We start from the raw sequence: 19,156 nt of genomic DNA, 5'->3' as shown, positions 1-19,156 counted from the left end.
GGGATTCCCCTGCACACCTACTAAGTGCACCCTCCATTCATCTACTCTTGGGCCTGTGAACTCCTCACTCTTGGATCAGTTCAGGGAGATGACAGAGCCCACCTGAGTGGCTCCTCCTGCTCTGGGCTCTGGAAACTGTAAAGGCAGTGAGGGAGCTAGGCAACCACAAGAGACTTGGTTCCTCATGTCTCTCTCCTCCTTTGCCTAATGCCCAGGGGAGGGAATCAATCTAGCCCCTGACATACCATCTTGCCCTAGCAAATGTCTCCATCTCTGTGTTTTTAAAATAGTACTTCCACATAATTTGCTCACAGCGACTCTTAGGGTAAGAAACCCATGGTTAGGAGTGCCAAGGATGCTTATTCTTGAAAGTTTCTGAGCTTCCCCCAACCTGCTCTGCCAGGATCTTCTCAAGTGAGGCCTCATTCCATAGCCTGGGAGCCAGAAAAACTCCGAAGGGTGGGCAGCATGCGCATGACTCGTTATAGTTTGCCAGCACAGTGGAGGCAGGAAAGCAAGGATATTAGCTTAAAATTTAACTCAAAGCTCCTTCCTGTTGCTAAAGGGGCTGCTTGTCCAAGGAGCCACCATACTGTGTTTACAGACCATCAAGTCTTGCAGATTCTGGGGCCCAGCCTCTTTGAAAGCTGGGGCGGCTCGAAGGGGACTGGGATCTGTGCAGTGACATAAACACCTAGGACTACAGGCCTGGGGGCCCTGGGAAACTGAGGCTGGTAGGAACCAGGGGTGACTCTCGCTCCCGTGAACCTTCGCTTGTGGCCACAGTGTACCCCTGACTCGCTGTTAAGGAACACAAGGTTGGGCGGGGAGTCAGGACACACCAAGGAGAGGACTTTGTTTTGATCCTGGAGTTTGCATGTCCTGTCTGAAAGCAAGGAAGAGATATTAACAATAACACAGGTAGTAACCAAATTTTCTCCCTTAGAGGAACTTTCATCATAGATGGTGTGTGGTCTTTGGCTAAGAACTTGGTAAAATCTAGAACTGTTTTGAAGGCCTAAGTGCATTTCACTTCCCCGTATGATGGTGGGGACTTGCTGTGCGCATCAGTTACAATTAAATGATAAGACAGCCGTGGAGTGTGGGTTAGAATTGGTGGCCCTCGTCCTGCCAGGGCTCTGGGCACTGGGCGAGGCGAATACGGGTAGTTGGACCTCGCGCACCAGACACCCGCTGCTGGGCGGGCATCGGGCTGTGAGAAGCCTCAGGACCCTGCTCCGGGGATTGGGAAGGGCAGTCTGAGGTCCCTGTTGGATCTAGCCCGGGGCTGATGGGGAAAGAGGGAAAGGAGGATCGCGCTGGCTTGTTTGGGTGGGCTGCTTGTCTTGGAGGAAACCGCGTCTCGAAGCCCAGAGCAGGAGACTAGACATGGCTCTTTAGAGGAAGACCTGCTCTATTGCTCCAGTACTGGGGTGGCGTGTGTGTGTGTGTGTGTGTCTGTGTGTGTGTGTATGTGTGTGTGTAGGTTCCAGATGAGAGGAGGCAGTCCATGGTTTTAAAGTGCTTATTATTGGTGGAGAGTTGTGATGAGTGAAAAGTAGAGGCCGGCCATGGCCATGTGGAGAAAGGAGGAAGGGAAAAGAGTCCAAGATGGAGGGAGGAAGGAAGGAGGAGGAGGGGGAGGGGGAGGGGGAGAAGGAGGGGGGGAAGGGGGGGAGGGGGAGGGGGAGGGGGGAGGGGGGAGGGGGAGGGACAGAGACAAACAGCCCCTTTTATAGTGGGCCAGGCCTAGCTGGCTGTTGTCAGGTGACCGTGGGGAGGAGCACACCCCGCTGTTGCCAGGTGACTGTGGCTGTTGCCAGGTGACTGTGGCTGTTGCCAGGTGACTGTGGGGGTGGAGTCCAGACAGAATATCAGGAGCTTGGGGCATTGCCCCAAGTGACTGATGGCCACAGAATTATGGAGCTGGGGCCTCGTGTCAGGAGTCTAGTGTCTGAGAACATGGCAGACAGCCTTGTTAGTGGAGGAAGGCCTCCTAATGGTAGGAGGATTAGGGAAATTGTTGTTAGAATTGTTGGTGTTTTGTTTCATAAAAGTGAAATTGAGTTAATTGTTGATGAATTAGATATTAGTGCTGTAAATACTGGGGTTGTGAGAATAATTAAATTATTAGGTTTAATAATATGAGGGTTGGGTTATATGTGAGAATTGCTACTATTCATTCTATGTGAGCAATTGATGGATATGCCATAATTTTTCGTATCTGTGTTTGGTTTAATCGTCGTCATGCTCCTATAAAGACTGATGTAATTGCAAGGAATAAGATAATAATAGGGCCAAGGAGCTGATAAATTTGAAATAGAATTTCTGTTCCTTCCAGAATTACCTGGTGGGTCTCCAGGGTTTGAACCTAGCTAGACCAGAACACAGGCCGCCTGTCACAGTCCCACACCAGAGAAAAGACATTTCCCAACCTTGCCCAGGATTCAGAGACATGACCTCTCTGTTATATGTTTTCCAGGCTTTCTAGGAAAACCTAGAGTTTTGCGATGGAGCAACAAGCGGCGTGCAGACGTCACTTGTACTAACCCCCAGTGCTGCGCTGGGTCTGAGTTTCCGCTGAGTGTCTGCATTCTGCACGCGGCATGCTCTGCTTTCCTGGAAAGGCTTCGTCTTGCGTGAACCCAGACTGTTGTTGGCCAATCACAGTTCTTTTTTTTCCTTCGTTCTGGGAATGTTTCTTATTCTCAACAATAACATTTTTTAAAGGGTAGCAATGGATTTATTTGTTGTTTGAAGAGTAGCATTGTCTGAGTGCAGTATTGGAAATCAGGAACCGTGTTCTTAGGCCTTGACTCTGCCCCTAAGGAGACGAGTGAGACAACGTGGGTGGGCTGATTGTCCTCCATCTGTAACATGAAGGGATGCGAACACTGACATGTGTCTGACCTCATTCCGAATTGTATAACTCTATGTTACCCCTAAAAATGTACTGACGTAAATTAATGGTTGATTCATTTGGAGATTATACAGATGCATATTTCTATGAGAGTCACTGTTTAATTTTTTTTTTTTTTTTTTTAGTTTTTTCGAGACAGGGTTTCTCTGTGTAGCCCTGGCTGTCCTGGAACTCACTCTGTAGACCAGGCTGGCCTCGAACTCAGAAATCCACCTGCCTCTGCCTCCCAGAGTGCTGGGATTACAGGCATGCGCCACCACCGCCCGGCTAAATTTGTTTTTTAAATTTTTATCTTTATGTGTATGGGTGTTTTGCCTGTATGTATATCTGTGGACTGCATACATGCTGACATGTGGAGGTTAAAAGAAGTAGTTGATCCCTGGACTGGAATTACAGATGGTTATGAGCTGCTGTGTGTGTGTGTGTATGTGTGTGTGTGTGTGTGCGCGCGCGCGCGCGCGCAGCGCGCGCGTGTGTGCATGCGTGCGTGCTGGGAACCAAACCTGAGTCCTCTGAGAGAGCAACAAGTGCTTCTCACTACCAGGCTGTCTCTCCAGCTCCTCACTATAGAATTTTTAACAACTCCAGAGATCAATTCTTTTAGATCAATAAATGTGAAGTGATAACCTTTCTTCATTTCTGAATTCATATTTTATATTCAAGTCCTGTCTTCATCAAATTGTACTTGGTACACTCTGAATATTTATTCTTGTCTCCAACATTTATTACATTTTCCAAAATCATTTGTCTAGATAGTATTTTCAGTCTGTATACAATGGACTTCTATTTGGGATTATAACAATTCAATTGTCAATGAGAATTATTTGTTTTGCCAATATCAATGTTGGAAATAGTGGGATGTGTTGTTAAAAAAAAATACATGAGTTCTTTCTCAAGGTGGAGGAACTGAGTGGTTTCTCGCATCAGTGAAAATCAGTTTCAAATTGAGTATTTTCTTCCCAGCAAATGATACATTTGTAGACATTTATAGAAAAACAAGAGCATAGGTATTCAATCTTTAGAAATAATTAATGTATTCATCATGATGAAAGGCACAAAGGGGAAAACTGATCACATTTTACTGAAAATGTAGGTAAATTAACAGATAATGTCCACTTGAAGTCTATGAAATCTTACCATATCCAATGTTAAGGCATTACTTTTTATTATAAATAAAATATATGGTATCATTCTTGAGGCACAAATCCTAAAGGCTGCCTTCAAAGCAAAGTTGTAGCATCTAAACAAAGTAACCTGTGTGTGTGTGTGTCTGTGAGATGACTGAGAAAGATACTTCAGAAACAGGGAGTGCTGGGCTGGTGACATGCTGGGCTCAGCAAATAAAGACATTTGATGCGGAACCCATGGCAACCTGGGGCTAATCCTCAGAATCCACTCAAAAGCGGGAAGAGAGAACACACTGCAGAGTTGACCTCTGACTTCTGGTCATACTCCCTGGCATGTTTACACATGTGATACAGCATGTATCTACATGCATACTAATTAAAAAGGGGTATAGTAAGACACCATTGAATTAAAAGTTTTCTAGAGTTGGCCAGCTGGCGCATATATTGAGAACAGACTGTTGGTGTTATTAATAATTATATGTCTAATGTCCCTGGTTGTTGAAATGTGCTGTGGCTTCTTATCCTTAGGGTTTAAATTTTCAACGAGTGCTGCAAGGCCCGACATGGCCTGTGCCTCCTCCCCTTAAGCTTTCCTCATTGTTTTTCACCTGATTCATATTTCTAGCACCACACCGTGAGGCTGGATAAGTAGAAACATCATCTTTCCCTATTCTAGGGCCTTTATATGTACTGTGATGTGCTATAGTCAACACTTGGGGCAAAGTACTAATTCATCCCAGATCTGAGCTAAAACAAGGAGTTCTTTGGGAACTATGTCCCAGAGCCCCAGCCACGGCTTACCCTACTGTTTCCTGTGCTGAAATCAGATGACTACCTGTGTAGCTAGTTGTTTCTCTCAGCATCTAAGCTTTCTGAGTTGGGTATCTGGCTGGTCAGCTCTCTGAACTCAGAGCACAATAAGGCCAACAGTAATCTTCAAGAAATATTTGCTGCCGCTATGACTGCTGGGTGGTTCAACACTGTTGTTGGTGTTACTGCTATTCAGTACTGTTGTTGGTGTTATTGTTATTGTCACTGATGTTCAATTACATTTCTTTCCCTTTAGCTGGGAAGTCATCAATTCCAAGCCAGATGAAAGACCCAGACTGAGCCACTGCATTGCAGAATCATGGATGAATTTCAGCATATTTCTTCAAGAAATGTCTCTTTTTAAACAGCAGAGCCCTGGCAAGGCAAGTTTTTAAATACTCAGTGTAACTTGGGAACAAATGAGGGGACTGTTTTAGCTGGTAAAGACTCTCTAATTTGAACATACTATAGGCTCAGACATGGTCACATGTGAACATCTTAAGCATTTATATATTATAGAGATTTATTCACTCCACTACTTAGAAGGAATTGAGATAGAGCGTTGCCATATTTAAAATAAAAAGAAAACAGAAAGGGGTGTTATTAAGAACTTTGGTTATCATCCGTGGTCTGGTTCTGAAATCAAGGGCAGTTGAGTCTTTTTAGGGGTTCAGAGGTAACTGAGACTCTCTTATAATCTAAAAATGTAGTCGAGATTCTGGTTTGGTTTATTGTAAGGAAACTTGCTGAGTGAGGCACTCACAGTGATCCCAACACCTGGGTAGGTAGGAGGATCATGACTTCCTTGGGCTACACAGCGAGACCCCCATCCTGGAATAACAACACGGAGAAAGGTGAGGAAACCACACGACCTTTGTCAAAAACATTCATTGTGGTTAGGCAACTGGAATAAGAGTGGTTTGTTGTTGTTATTTGTTTTGTGATTAAGATAAAATCCCACTCAGGAAGAGTCTCCAGTGATGAGAGGGATTGCATGGAGAAATGTCCACGTGAAGACTGTGATCAGGGCTTTACTTGGGTAAGGGGCAGGGCCATCAACAGACACCAATGGTTCTAGCACTGTTTTTAAAGGTTAAATTGTCTACCAGCAGTTGGAAAGTAGAGCTAGAAATACCAGCATCAAGATGCCCTCTGTGTGCTACCTGCAGTCCCATAACCTCACCAGTCTTAGGTACTAGAGCAGCACTTGGGACATTTCATCCACAGTGAATGTGCAGGGCTGGAGTCTTAAGGACTTCTTTAACCACAGCTGGTTTTAGAATTGATACACATGCGAGGCACAGCAGATTTTAGTGCTCATTTGACCAACATGCTGTGATCATGTATAGTGTTGGAAGATTCTCAACATGCAGTGTCTACTGTGTATTGCATTAATACGCACCTTAGTCCTTTTACCTAATGTCCATTAGTAAAAGGTTATGATGCTACAGAACAGAGATTACAAATCCCTTTGCACAGCTGACTTCTGGGTGTAGTCAGATCTGTGTTGACTTATTTCCTCCTTCATCTTCTGAGACAATTCTTCATTTCTAGAATTCCAAATTCTTTCAGGGCTCTTCGTTTTGTTCCACACGTTCATCCGAACTCTTTCTATGAACCACATGGCGTGAAATGCCAGTTAACCTGAAGTTTAGAGCCCTTGTTCTTTCTCTTAATTAGGTGTTGGCCAGAGATGTGTATCTCCTGCTATTTTTTTTTTAAAAGCCCCTTATAGTGAATTTGCTTGGCAGTTTAATCAGTACTTCCATTTAAAAATAATGCATAAAAAATTAGACGCCTTATGAGCAGAGTGTAGAAAACAAGCCAAGAATAAAGAAGAAACCTTTCTATATTGATGTTCCTATGTGACCTAGGACAGTTTTCTAAGATTGTTTTAAAATTTCTTAAGACGACCGAAGATTTTGCTCTTGCTCTGTAATTGATAGGGGAGGAAAATGCATAGAGTTCACTGCAGAAGTTCCTTTCACTTGGTTTAGTTTGGGGGTAACCCAGATGTGTGTGGATACAGTTATGATGCTCACAGATTTATGCCAGGGGTTTACCAGCAGTACAAATTACATCAGACTCATATAGGCACTCCTGTAACGTATGGATCTGTCTGTGGATTCTAGTGCTTTTATGGTAGTAGTTTGAAGTTGCAGATTTACTTACCAGGGTGAGTCAAAGTTGTTCCTGGGGACATGTTACTATTTGCGTCTCCTGCACCTGGCAGTAGTACATCAACAGGCCCGAGAAAGGGAACGTGTCACTCCAGAATTAGCTCCTCTGCCTGCAAATTGACTATTCTGAAGTGTTCAAATGCTCCCTCGGTGTTCCTAAGTATGAAACGTGCTGTTGAAGAAACACGTGGCATACAAAATACAACATGTACATCATGCGTGTTCTACTGTGCCTTACTATTGTGGATAACTGTGCCATGCGATTTCTCTTCTAGTTTTGCCTCCTGGTCTGCAGTGTGTGCACATTTTTTACAATCTTGGGAAGTTACATTCCTGGGGTCATACTCAGCTACCTACTGTGTAAGTATAGCAAAAACGCTTGATTGATTTGTGTGACACGAATGGCTTCGCAGGTGCTTATCAGACCTTCTGCTTGGTTTGGAAGGGTAAAGATAAGCGCTGAACTATCAAACAAGTGCCCTAAGCATGGCATTTCTGCTGTCTCCTAGAGACAGTTATACTTAAACATCTGGGAGCACAGATGCAAAATGCAGGATCATAAAAAATGTTAAATTATACATCGAATATTTAACTAAGCAATATGTCCTACTCTACACAAATATACCTACACTTTTTTTTGCCTTTGTGCATGTTTTGTGGGACCAAAGGTAAAACTGCAATGAGGTACCACTGTATGTCTGCCAGAAAGGCCTAAATTAAGAATATCACATCAAATATAGAGCAGTGATATAGATCAGCCATAATTCTCGCTTCTTTGGGGTAGGTAGGTAGAATGGTACAATCAAAAAACTGCATGCCTGTGTCTACTGTATAGACAATATAGGCTGTCTCATAATTAGATATTTACCCAAGAGAAACAGAAGGATACATCTCTGCAAATAGTTATACCCAAATGTGCATAGCAAGTTTGGATTTGGTAGCACAGATACAGTTCATACAAGCCTTACAGAGACATGGATCAACTGTGCTCTATCCATATAATGGATTATTACCCAGCACTAAAAGTTGATACACACAATGCTACAGATAAATTTCAAAGTCACTAGGCTGGATGGAAAAAGCCAGAGCATGCACTATATGGTTCTAGTTATATGTAATTGTAGAACAGTCAAAAAGTAGATCAGTGGTTGCCAAGGATGAGTAGGGTGGGGCCAGGGAGAGGCACGAGGCAGAAAGAGTTAATAAGGATATGAGGCAACTTGCTTGTAATAAACTGTCTACTGTCTTGATTGTTCCAAGGATTCTTAGTTGATTACATGTCCCAACTTATCAAATTGAAACTTTACATGTAATTTGTTATATGTTAATTATAACTCTAAAAAGATCTTCACATTACATATTCTGCTTTTCCTAAAATACGAAGACCTGGCTGTTGGCTCTCAGCTGGGCAGTATCTCTGCTAACCCTACATTCCCATTTTTACACTGGCTTTGGGTTTCACATATACTCTGCTAGGCTCTAACGGAGACTAAAGGAGAACACTGCCCAACAAAAACCGAACAACAAACCCTGAAAGCACAATGCAGCCAATGTGGCTCTGTGCCCTTCTTCTGTATCCCCAGTGCACCGCACCCCTGGTGAATGCTCGAAGATCTGGCCAGTCTGCCAGATAGAACGTCCAGTAGTCACTGGATCCCCATTTTGTAGGAAATAGGTGAGAAAAGTGCTGGCAAAGGAGAGATAGGAGCAAGGCATTCTCCATCTTGCTTGTGCCGAGCTCACCTGCATGCCCAGCTAGAGCATCCCTACAAAACCCCATCCCAGTGTCACTGACAGGAAGCGAATAGGAGGGAATCATGCTCTTGTGGTAAATGGCAGTATTAAACAAAAGTAAGAATTTAGCTGAGGACAGTGGTTATACCTCTTTATGTGTGTGTGTGTTGTGTGTGTGTGTATGTGTGTGTGTGTGTATGTGTGTGTGTGTGTGTGTGTGTGTGAAAGTGTGTTTGGATGAAGGGATTGGATTACTCTAACAACAAAGCTGCCCCTTTCCCCATGAATGAAAAATTATCATGTAAAATACTAAAATGTAAGCATTCTGAATGAGCACTTTACCTGTACTGTTTTCTTCTTTATTTTTCAGTACTGTTTGCTTTTCTGTGTCCACTGTTTAAATGTAACGACATTGGACAAAAAATATACAGCAAAGTCAAGTCTGTTCTATTAAAACTAGATTTTGGAATTGGAGAATATATTACCCAGAAGAAACGTGAGAGATCTGGTAGGTCTAGTTTGAATATTAGTTCTGTGTGTGAAAAATGAGTTTTGTTTTGATACAGGGTTTCTCTGTGTAGCCCTGGCTGCCCTGGAACTCACTCTGTAGATCAGGCTGGCCTCAAACTCAGAAATCCACCTGCTTCTGCCTCCCAAGTGCTGAGATTAAAGGCGTGCGCCACCACTGCCCGGCGAAAAATGAGACTTTTACTCAGTTGATTCTATAAAAGCTGCCTGTGTAATCTGTGCAGATTTCCTTGCTCAGGCTTATAGTCCTTTCTCAAATGTACAGTTAAGTACATTGACTTTTAAAATATACATTATGCATGTCCCTAAGTGGGACGTGGATATAATCACCCCACCCTGGCAAGGAACAATGACCAGAGGGAATGGAAAGGTTTTGAGAGTCAGAGGTCTGCTGGGGATAACACAGCAGCTGCAGTCATGAGCTTCGTCCTGCACAAGAAGCACAGGAGCCGGGCTGTCACCTCTCATCCCGGAAGGGGGCAGGGCTCTTGCTCCCACTCCTCCCTCAAGGATATTGCCAGTCAACAGGGGCTGCTGGGAGGGGAGTCACTCTCCAGAGTGTAGCGCTGACACGTTTCCATGCTTCAGTAAAGATGGCCACCCATGTTCACCCAGTGAACCCCATTTAAACTGGGGGGGGGGCACACAATGGAGACAAGACAGTGGGAGAGGTGTTGGAAAGAAGGGCATCAGCAGGGGCATGGGCAGCAGAAAGGACCAAGATTTATTACACACACCCAAGGGACAGAAATGTAAAGAAGTCGCAAAATACACAGACTGGCAGGGGAAGGAGGAAGGGCTTCAACAACTCTGTTTTGTTATGTATGCTGTTCTTTATTTGGGCTGGGTTACTGAACATTTCACAAGTAAGGACAAGTGTGGGGGCCAAGAGGAGACTGAAATAACAAGGGAACGAAAAGGAGTTCTAGTGTGATTAAGGAAACAAATACACACATATGCATGACTTCCTCAGGCTGTAGGATGCATGGGAATGCCCCGCGGTGTACAGCACAGTACAGACTGACTCAGGAGATGCAGGACAGCACCAGAGTGCGCTCTCACAGGGTTCCCAGGGCTGCTGCTCCTGCTGGGACATGCTGTGACAACACAGATGCTGACCATTTCCCCATGGAAAGCAGACATTTGCAAATATGTATAGCTTCTTCAATACAAACAGTTCCGGGGAAGCACTGGGATGTATAGCTGGATGTGGGGAGAATATATTAAAATAAATGGACTATGTCTAAGCTTTGGAGGAAACTAAATGCCCCCACCCCCTTTTTTCCTCAACAGAAGCAGATAAAGAAAAAAGTCACAAGGATGACAGTGAATTAGACTTTTCAGCTCTTTGTCCTAAGGTATTTTTGGTCAATTTGTTTCTGTGTGGTTTGGCCATTTATTTACATAAAATAGATTGATTGTTCTAATAGACTTATATATAACACAATTTTTCTTCTGTTTTATGAGACGACTGAATAATCTCAAAGGAAAATGATCATTGGTTTTTAATTTTAAAATCTAGGGGGAGGTTAATATGGATTTTTAGAAAGATTTTCTTCAGTTTAAAATGTGCCACTGGTATTTCTGTTCACACAGATTAGCCTCACAGTTGCTGCCAAAGAGTTATCAGTGTCAGACACAGATGTGTCGGAAGTCTCCTGGACTGATAATGGGACCTTCAACCTTTCAGAGGGGTACACTCCACAGACGGACACTTCTGATGGTGAGCGTGTGCTTCTGAGCTCTCTCACTTTTATCGCTACTGAATACAGGAAAGATTTCTTAGTTTCCACCAACCACTGAGTGCTTCATAAAATGTGGACTATATGCCCAGAGGACATAACTATGATTTAAAAATGAACGAAGTACGGGTACCTGGGATAGCCCACCGGAACCTTCAAAGAACTGTGCTAAACAAAAAGAAGCTAGCCGCAGAGGCCGCCTGTTCTATAACTGCAGCTAAATGGACTCTCCGGAAGGGCCTGGTCCATACAGAGGGAAAGCACATCACTGGTTCCTACAAACCAGCAGCAAAGAATGCTGAGCAGTCATTAACTTTCTTTTTGGAGTGATTATATCTTATGGAATATGTTTCCCAATGCCAAGTGTGATCACCTGAGTTTGATCCTTGGGCTCTTCTGCCAGGTTTCTCTCCCACTGACTATCTCACTGGGCCCTTACATAACCTTATATATTTTCTTTGGCAAAAGATAGTTCCCATCTTAAGGGCAGGATAGAATGATTATGATGAACACCGTATTAGATACTTTACCCACTGTTGTCACAATTACCTGATAAAGGCAACTTGGAAAAGACTTGATTTCGGCTTACCCCTTGGGGTGAAGCCGTCAGGGTGGGAAAGCATGCGGGTGAGGGCTACTCTAGCTGCAGAAGTGACCGTGAAGTGGATGCTCATGTCGCCCATGAGGCGGATGCTCATGTCGCCGCCCACACTGCCTTAGACAGCAGACAGGACCACATGCTGGTGCTCAGCTTGCGGTCCGATTTTCTCATCTTTTTATTCAGTCACCCACATGCTGACCATATTCAGGGTGGATCTCCCCTCCTCAGTAAACCTCCCTGGAGACACCTTCACTGACATGCCAAGAGGAGGGTCTCCTACAAGATTTTAAGTGCAATCGAATTAACAATGAAGAATATCAGAAATAACAAAAACTTTAGTTAATTAAACCCCATAGCTCATACTAGGCAAAGTTACGCTATTTTATGCTTAATAGGAAAGTTAAAGACACAAGGAAAATATATTTAGTATTTGTCTACTTGTGGAGAGATACTGCCAGAGATTCAGTAGGGCTCTAGTATGTGGGATTCTGGTGGGGGTCTACAGTGATTCTAGTAGACCACTGGTTGTAGTCGCTCTGAGGGCTCAGGTCAAAGTCACTGTAGACAGCTCTTACTTCAGATGTGTTTTGGCACTTCCTCACCAACCTCTGTTATGAATTTTATAGATCTCGACCGGCCCAGTGAGGAAGTTTTCTCTCGAGACCTTTCAGATTGTCCATCTCTGGAAAATGGGACGGGAACAAATGATGAAGATGAATTAAGCCTTGGCTTACCCACAGAGCTCAAGAGAAAGAAGCAACAGTTGGACAGTGCTCACAGACCAAGCAAGGACAGGCAGTCAGCGGCTGGCCTCTCGCTTCCTCTCAAGAGCGACCAAGCCCTTCACTTGATGAGCAACCTGGCTGGGGATGTCCTCACGGCAGCCATGACAGCCGCCATCAAGGACCAGCTGGAAGGGGCCCGACAGGCACTCGCTCAGGCGGCACCCACTCCAGGAGAGGACACAGACACTGAGGACGGGGATGATTTCGAACTACTTGACCAGGCAGAGCTAGATCAAATCGAGAGTGAGCTGGGACTAACACAAGACCAAGGGGCGGAGGCCCAGCAGAGTAAGAAGTCCCCGGGCTTCCTCTCCAACCTGCTCGGAGGCCATTAGCCGGGGATCCGCTGGCAGCAAAGCACAGACAAACCGCCCAAAAATCTCAAACAAGCAGGGGGAAAAATGGAAAAAAAATGGAATTGTAAGCTTTAATTACTTTAGATTTTTTGTTTTCTTTTCCCTTCTATAGTGAGTTTTGGGTATATATCAGCTGATAATGATAGACTGACATTTCTGATAGTTATTTTTATGTAATAAGCATGGAAAAGAACTTAATAGTTACATATATACATACTGTGGTGTCATAAGTGCTTAGGGGCTGTTTGTGAAGTGACAAGAAAAAAAAAACAACACACCAAACCCCATCAGACTTAAGGCCTTTCTATGGGTATTCTTTTTCTTTATAATTTTCAAGCATGCAGAGATTCATCCTAACTTGCTGAAAATGGCAGCTGTGAGCACAGACTGCATCAGCTCCTTATTCCTCACCTTGGAAGCAGTTCACCCAGTTCTGACAGATTTTAATGTAAAAAGGAGAATTTATGAAAATGTTTGTGGTTGAAGGGCTATGGGACATGCGATCAACATTAATTTTCTAGGAAAAAGTTTAAAAATAAGTACAACCTATAGGCTGAACTGTTTCCATATTATTTCTCCAGTCGTAGACATAGGCTTATTTGTCCGGTGGCATGCTCCACGGACTTGGAAAGCAGGGGTACTGACCCCACAGGAAGCAGGCAGTTATGTATCTCTTAACGATGCTCTTGTGATGTGTGCAATGTGAGTGCACACTGTTGCACACTCAGATGTAAGCAAACCCCGATGTTTCTGTATTGTGTTATAGTCTCCTAGGATTGTCAAACTAGCTACTGGTATGTCCATGAGTGATGTGGTCATTGGTGATTAAAAAAAACAACTTTTTTTTTTTCAGTTTACAAATGCAGAACAGAGGAACTTGCCTGAACTTTAAAGTTTCTATCTCTGCCACTGCAGTCTCAATCTGTAATCTGTTTCTTACTGAGAAGCTAGAATATGCTTTTTCCTTTAAATTGTTTTTTGATCACCTTTACATAATCAAATTTTACTTACAGTGGAAACCAAGATAGTTGTTTTTGTGAAACAACCTTTTGGTAGGACTGAGGGACCATGCCAGCAACTATCTCAAATCTTCAGTTATAGCTGGCATTTCTACACAGACACGAGACCCTTCGGTAATCGAAGACTATAGAAATCTGTGTTTCAGTTTCATCTCTTTTATTTCTAAAGACTAATTACAGGTAACTAGATCTTTTAATGTACCATCTCCTATTTATTTATTTTTCTTTCTGAGGTATTAAGATATCTAGACTGGATTTTGCCAAATGTAAGAGGGAGAACGTTCCTGAAGACTACTTGCTTATTTTTGATTGCCCTTCTCTGCTTCTGTCATTAGTGCCTCACAACCGTGTCTGATGTCCTTTATTGATACAAAGTGAGCCTGTGCCTTCATTTTTCTTGCCCATTTTGGTACCAATGTAAATTTGTGTTAGAAAATCTTGAAACTCTGTGAGTCTGGGAAGAATATAGCTGAATCTTATTCAATACATTTGTTGGATGTGAAGACAAATACAGCCACATATTTATAAAACAGTTGTTGCCAGATTCCTTTTTATGTGTATGTCTCTTCATTTAGAAAATATCCTTAGTCATGACATTTAAAAAAATCCAACAAAAATGGTCAGCAGTTTCTTCAGTGAAGAAAAAAAAAAAAGAACTATAATGATCAGTAGTCAAAAATCATGTTTTAAATCACTGGACAAGTTTACAAGAAGATTAGCTAGTGACAGGCCCAAAGGGCGATCCAGCTCAAGGGGAGGTCCCAAGGCCTGACACTATGTGAGGCTATGGAGCGCTCACAAAAAGGGACCTATCGTGACTGCAGACTCCGGAAGACCCAACTAGCAGTTAAAGAGTCAGGTGCAGATATTTGCACCCAACCAATGAACAGAAGCTGCTGACCCTGTGGTTGAACTGGGGAAAAGCTGGAAGCTGAGGAGGGTGGCCCTGCAGTCTTAGTTAACCTGGACTTATGAGATCTCTCAGACCACCAACCAGGCAGCATACAGCAGCTGATTTGAGGCCCCCAGCACACAAACCGCAGAGAGCAGCTGGGTTTGGGTTCAGTCAGAGATGATTCATCCAACCCTGAAGAGACTGGAGGCCCCAGGGAGTTTAGAGGTCAGGGGGGATGGGCAGTGGGGACATCCTTGTGGAGATGAGGGTTGGGGAGGAGGTGTGGGATGTGGAACAGTCAGAGGGAGGACTGGGATGGGCATAAAATCTGGAGTGTAAAAAAAAAATTAAATAAAAATAAAAAAGTAGAGACGGCTAGATAGATAGGATGAACCAAAAAGAAATCTACACTAAGGTATTAGATTCAAATTAGAAGAAGACTCAGTAGGGAAGAGCCTCCTGTGTGGGGAGTACAGAGAAGTGCACTGTAGTCACATGCATGTCAGTGTGACTTGGGCAAGAATCTGTGACTAATTCACACTGTGCAGCAAGGAAACTGTATTCAGATGTTTATTTCAAACAGGACCTTGAAGTGTATGTGCGCTTTTGGTAGGAACAGTGTTTCTACTTTTAGGCTATAGGAGCGAATAAGCCCTAAGAGTGATCTAGTATAGAAGCAGGACTACATATCCATTGCCATGAGACTTTATATAAACTACAGGATTTTCTCAATATGAAAACAACTGGATACATGTGGAATGTAGGCATTAAAACATGAACTGTTTTATTTTCTTCCATTAATTAATTTACATCCCAATCACTGCCCTGCTCCCTCCTGTCCCCTCCCCTGTCCCTTCCCCCCCCATCCCACATAGTCCTCCCCATCCTTTCCTTCTCTGCTGAGAGGGTGGAGCCCCCGCCACCAGCATGAACTATTTTAATTACAGAGGAGTTACACAACAACGTTTCCTCATTTCCTGAGGAAAATCATACAATGGGAACAGCACACACTGTTGTGTATTTTGGTAAGAACCAATACATCAGTGCTCAAGAACCTGAAGTCTGAGGTAGAAGGTTAGTCCAGGCTTTCATATTGCCTTTCTAAAACAAGTTTTAGAAATGTTGCTTTTTATTACATTGAAAATCTTCAAAAGGGATGAAATCTCTTCCTGCCTATCTTCATAGAATTCAGGGAAAACAAACGGTTACCAAAGTTTCATAACTAGCAAATATCTCCATATTTAGATATTATGTATAGACTTGTTGGGGGAGGGGTCATTCTATGTTGCCGGGTTGGCCTTGAACTCAGCAATCTTACTAACTCAGCCTCCTGAGGGCTGAACTAAGGCACTTGTGTGAACATGTGCACTTATTTAAAAAAAAAGCACAATTTTCTCCCTTTTGAAAACAGGTAAATGTCAACATGCTATTGATATAAGGCTACAAGTGTGTACAAATTAAAAACCAGTTTAGTATTTTTGTGTGGCGGGAAATATTACCAAACAAGCCCACCATCTGTCCGTGGCCTGACCATGCTCCTGTGCGGCCACCACCATCAACTCTCCAGCTAGTCCCCACAGCCGCTAGCACTTCCTCTGCCATAAACCCAGGTAGTCAGCGGTCCCACAGGCCAGGAACTAAATGGAACCTCCAACCTCCCGGTGGCCTATCATAATACCCAGTGACCCGGTAAAATCAAGACTCTTAAAGCTTAATTAACCAATAAGATTTATGTGTCAATAAAGTCACAGCTTACAAGACGCCAATGCAATAATTTCAGAGCCAGTTGAAAATGATAAAAGCTTTATCCCAATATTCCTAACCTTGTGAAATCATAGCTACCTGTGGCTAAACGCCACGAGGGTTCACGTTGCCATCTTCCTTCCTTTCCTACCAAGACACTCTGTCTCTGCAGCTCTTAATTCCGCCTCCCTTTTCCCTGTCCAATCACAGACCTCCTCTGCACTGATGTAATTGGACAGGGAAGATCCTGTGACATTTTTGTTTGTAATTATATAGCTCTGTGTCTGCCTTTATTAGGGCAGGCCTAATAAATGAGATGATAAATCCAGGATGCTACCTAGTTTATATATGGGATCTATACTAAAAATAATTTTAACTATTTGAGACAAGGTCTCATTCTTTAGCACAGGCAGGCCTTAAATTTATGACAATCTGCCTGCCTCAGCCACCTAAGTCCTGACATTTTAGGCACATAGGACCACCTGTAGTTTAAATTATAGAACCTGTAAATAAACTTTCATTAGAATATGCCTGAGCTTATTCATTTACATATTGTGATTGGTTGCTTTTGTTTTATTGCAGCAAACCCAAAGGGCCTGACTACAGACTAGATAGGACTAAAAGGCCTGACCTTTACACTGCCTGTCCCTGTATGTAACCCTTGACCTCAGTAATAGGAAACACTAAGTAACAATATTCTATTTAATCCTCAAGGCCCTACGTTTAATAGATGACTCAGTCTATCTCTTGTTGCTGTAACAGAACTCCCGAGGCTGGTAAGTTTATAAATATACTCAGTTCTCAGCTCTAGAGGCCCAAGAGTATGGAACTGACGCCTATTGAGTCGGCATTGATGGGTGAACTGCTGGTCCACATGTGGATGTAAAGTAGAATATGTGGAAGATAGGCATCACATGGTCATGGTGGAGGCCGACCAAGGTCCAATGGGCAACTCTCATAGTGACCAATCTAGTACCAGTTCTTGACAAAAATGTGAATCCACTCATTAAGGTACATGACTCCTATGACTCTTAGTGTGTTGCGTGAATATTTAAAAAAGCAATTCACTCTATCACCCACAAGGCACTAGCAGACAGAGCGGCCTGTCCTCAGCCTGACCTGTTCTCAGCCCAGCAGACTCTAACTCAGAGCTCTGAAATCTCTCCACTGGGCTCGCCAAGTTCCCAAGGTAGCTGCTGCCACACACGCCCCGGGCTGCCAAATTTCCGTGGCTGGTTGTGCTGCGTAAGCTACAGCAACTAGCATCCTAATTTTCAAGCTATTCTAAATCCTCTTGTAGCAGATCTGAAGAGGGGGTGGGGGTGGGGGGCTCTGATACCTACATTTTTTTTTTCTCCATGCTCTCTTCTGTTCAAAAAGAAGTATCCTTCTCCTGTCTCCCCTCTTCCTCTGACCTGGGAGTCCCGCCTACTTGAACAGTGATTGGTTCCTTGAAATGTTTACTCATTAGGGGAAAGTTCTCTCACATTAGTGAGCCACAGCCTTCCAACACTGTTACACCGGGGAACAAAATTCTGGCACATGAATCTTTAAGGAACACACCATATCTAAATAATAGCAAGCACAATTAACAAGTGGTAAATAATCTAAGGTTACACTGCTAGCAGCGGGAAAACTAGACTGGCTACAAGGCCTATTCCCTTGAGTTCACCACAGAATCAATGGATTGTGGTGCAATGTTGCCCGAAGAGGAAACATAGGAGCAATGTTGCCTGAAGAGGAAAAGCAGAGAGTAGCCAAAGATGCTGAAATAGGATTGTGAAAATAAACAAAAGCAAGCAGAGACGAAACCAAGGGTAACAATAAATGCAAAATCAAATAGGAAAAATCTGCCGGGCGGTGTTGGCGCACGCCTGTAATCCCAGCACTCTGGGAGGCAGAGGCAGGCGGATTTCTGAATTCGAGGCCAGCCTGCCTGGTCTACAGACAGGAACAGCTGGTTTCAGGACAGCCAGGGCTATACAGAGAAACCCAGTCTTGAAAAAACCAAATCCCAACAACAACAACAACAAAACCCCACAAAACCAAGTAGGAAAAATCTGGAAATGCTTTTCTTTACATATCTTCTGTTTTTCAGGTAAGCGTGAAAATACATATATTTTGCTTATTTCAGTTGACGAGGAATACTAGGTATATTTCTCGAAATGAGATCCGTCTAGAAATCTGTTATTCGGAAAGTTCTGTATACTCTTGAAATAAAAACTTTCTGCAACAAAGAAAAAAAATTATTAGATTTAACTTTGCACTACAAAATTGCAGTTTTAAGAAACACTGAACAGATCCTGTCCTGGTATTATTCTAGTGTTGGGTATGCAGCCATGAAAGGGAAGGCTGTTTTCATGGAACTTATAGTCAAGATGAGTACTATGATGTAAGACTAGCCCTTCTGACTTGTCCATAATTATAAGGCTTCCTTGGATGCAGGACTTCCATTGCTAAGCCTGGGAAAAACAACAAGCGTTAGCAGCAGCTACTCTCTCAAAGCAATCCAAAAAGTTCACCTGCCCCACTCGGCTGCTCTTCATGGACTTCCGAACAGTCCTTTCACATTACATTAGCTGACCTGCATCAGAGAATAAAAGTACTTAGTCAACACCAGACAGGTGAAAGGGAAGCTAACTGCCACCCTATGAAGACAAATATTACTATGGAGAGATTCAATTGCCCGGCAGTGGTGGGGCACGCCTTTAATCCC

General features: G+C 43.4%; 1 protein-coding gene across 4 annotated transcripts in view; it reads left to right on the top strand.

Annotated features, from left to right (window-relative positions):
- The window catches only part of Retreg1 (reticulophagy regulator 1), a 141,235-nt gene extending 126,889 nt beyond the window's left edge, over positions 1-14,346 (top strand). For all 4 annotated transcript variants that reach the window (XM_052159555.1, XM_052159557.1, XM_052159556.1 and 1 more), the window contains 6 exons: positions 5,114-5,240; positions 7,313-7,397; positions 9,142-9,279; positions 10,593-10,657; positions 10,896-11,022; positions 12,269-14,346. In XM_052159555.1, coding sequence (XP_052015515.1) covers positions 5,114-5,240; positions 7,313-7,397; positions 9,142-9,279; positions 10,593-10,657; positions 10,896-11,022; positions 12,269-12,762 — 1,036 coding nt within the window. In that variant the 3' untranslated portion in view covers positions 12,763-14,346. The remainder of the gene's footprint in view (positions 1-5,113; positions 5,241-7,312; positions 7,398-9,141; positions 9,280-10,592; positions 10,658-10,895; positions 11,023-12,268) is intronic.
- The last annotated feature ends 4,810 nt before the right edge of the window (positions 14,347-19,156 follow it).

The sequence above is a fragment of the Apodemus sylvaticus genome, chromosome 16 (assembly GCF_947179515.1).
Source record: "Apodemus sylvaticus chromosome 16, mApoSyl1.1, whole genome shotgun sequence".
Lineage (NCBI taxonomy): Eukaryota > Metazoa > Chordata > Mammalia > Rodentia > Muridae > Apodemus > Apodemus sylvaticus.
The sequence above is the reverse complement of the archived record's forward strand: the minus strand, read 5'-3'. Positions and strand labels throughout refer to the sequence as shown.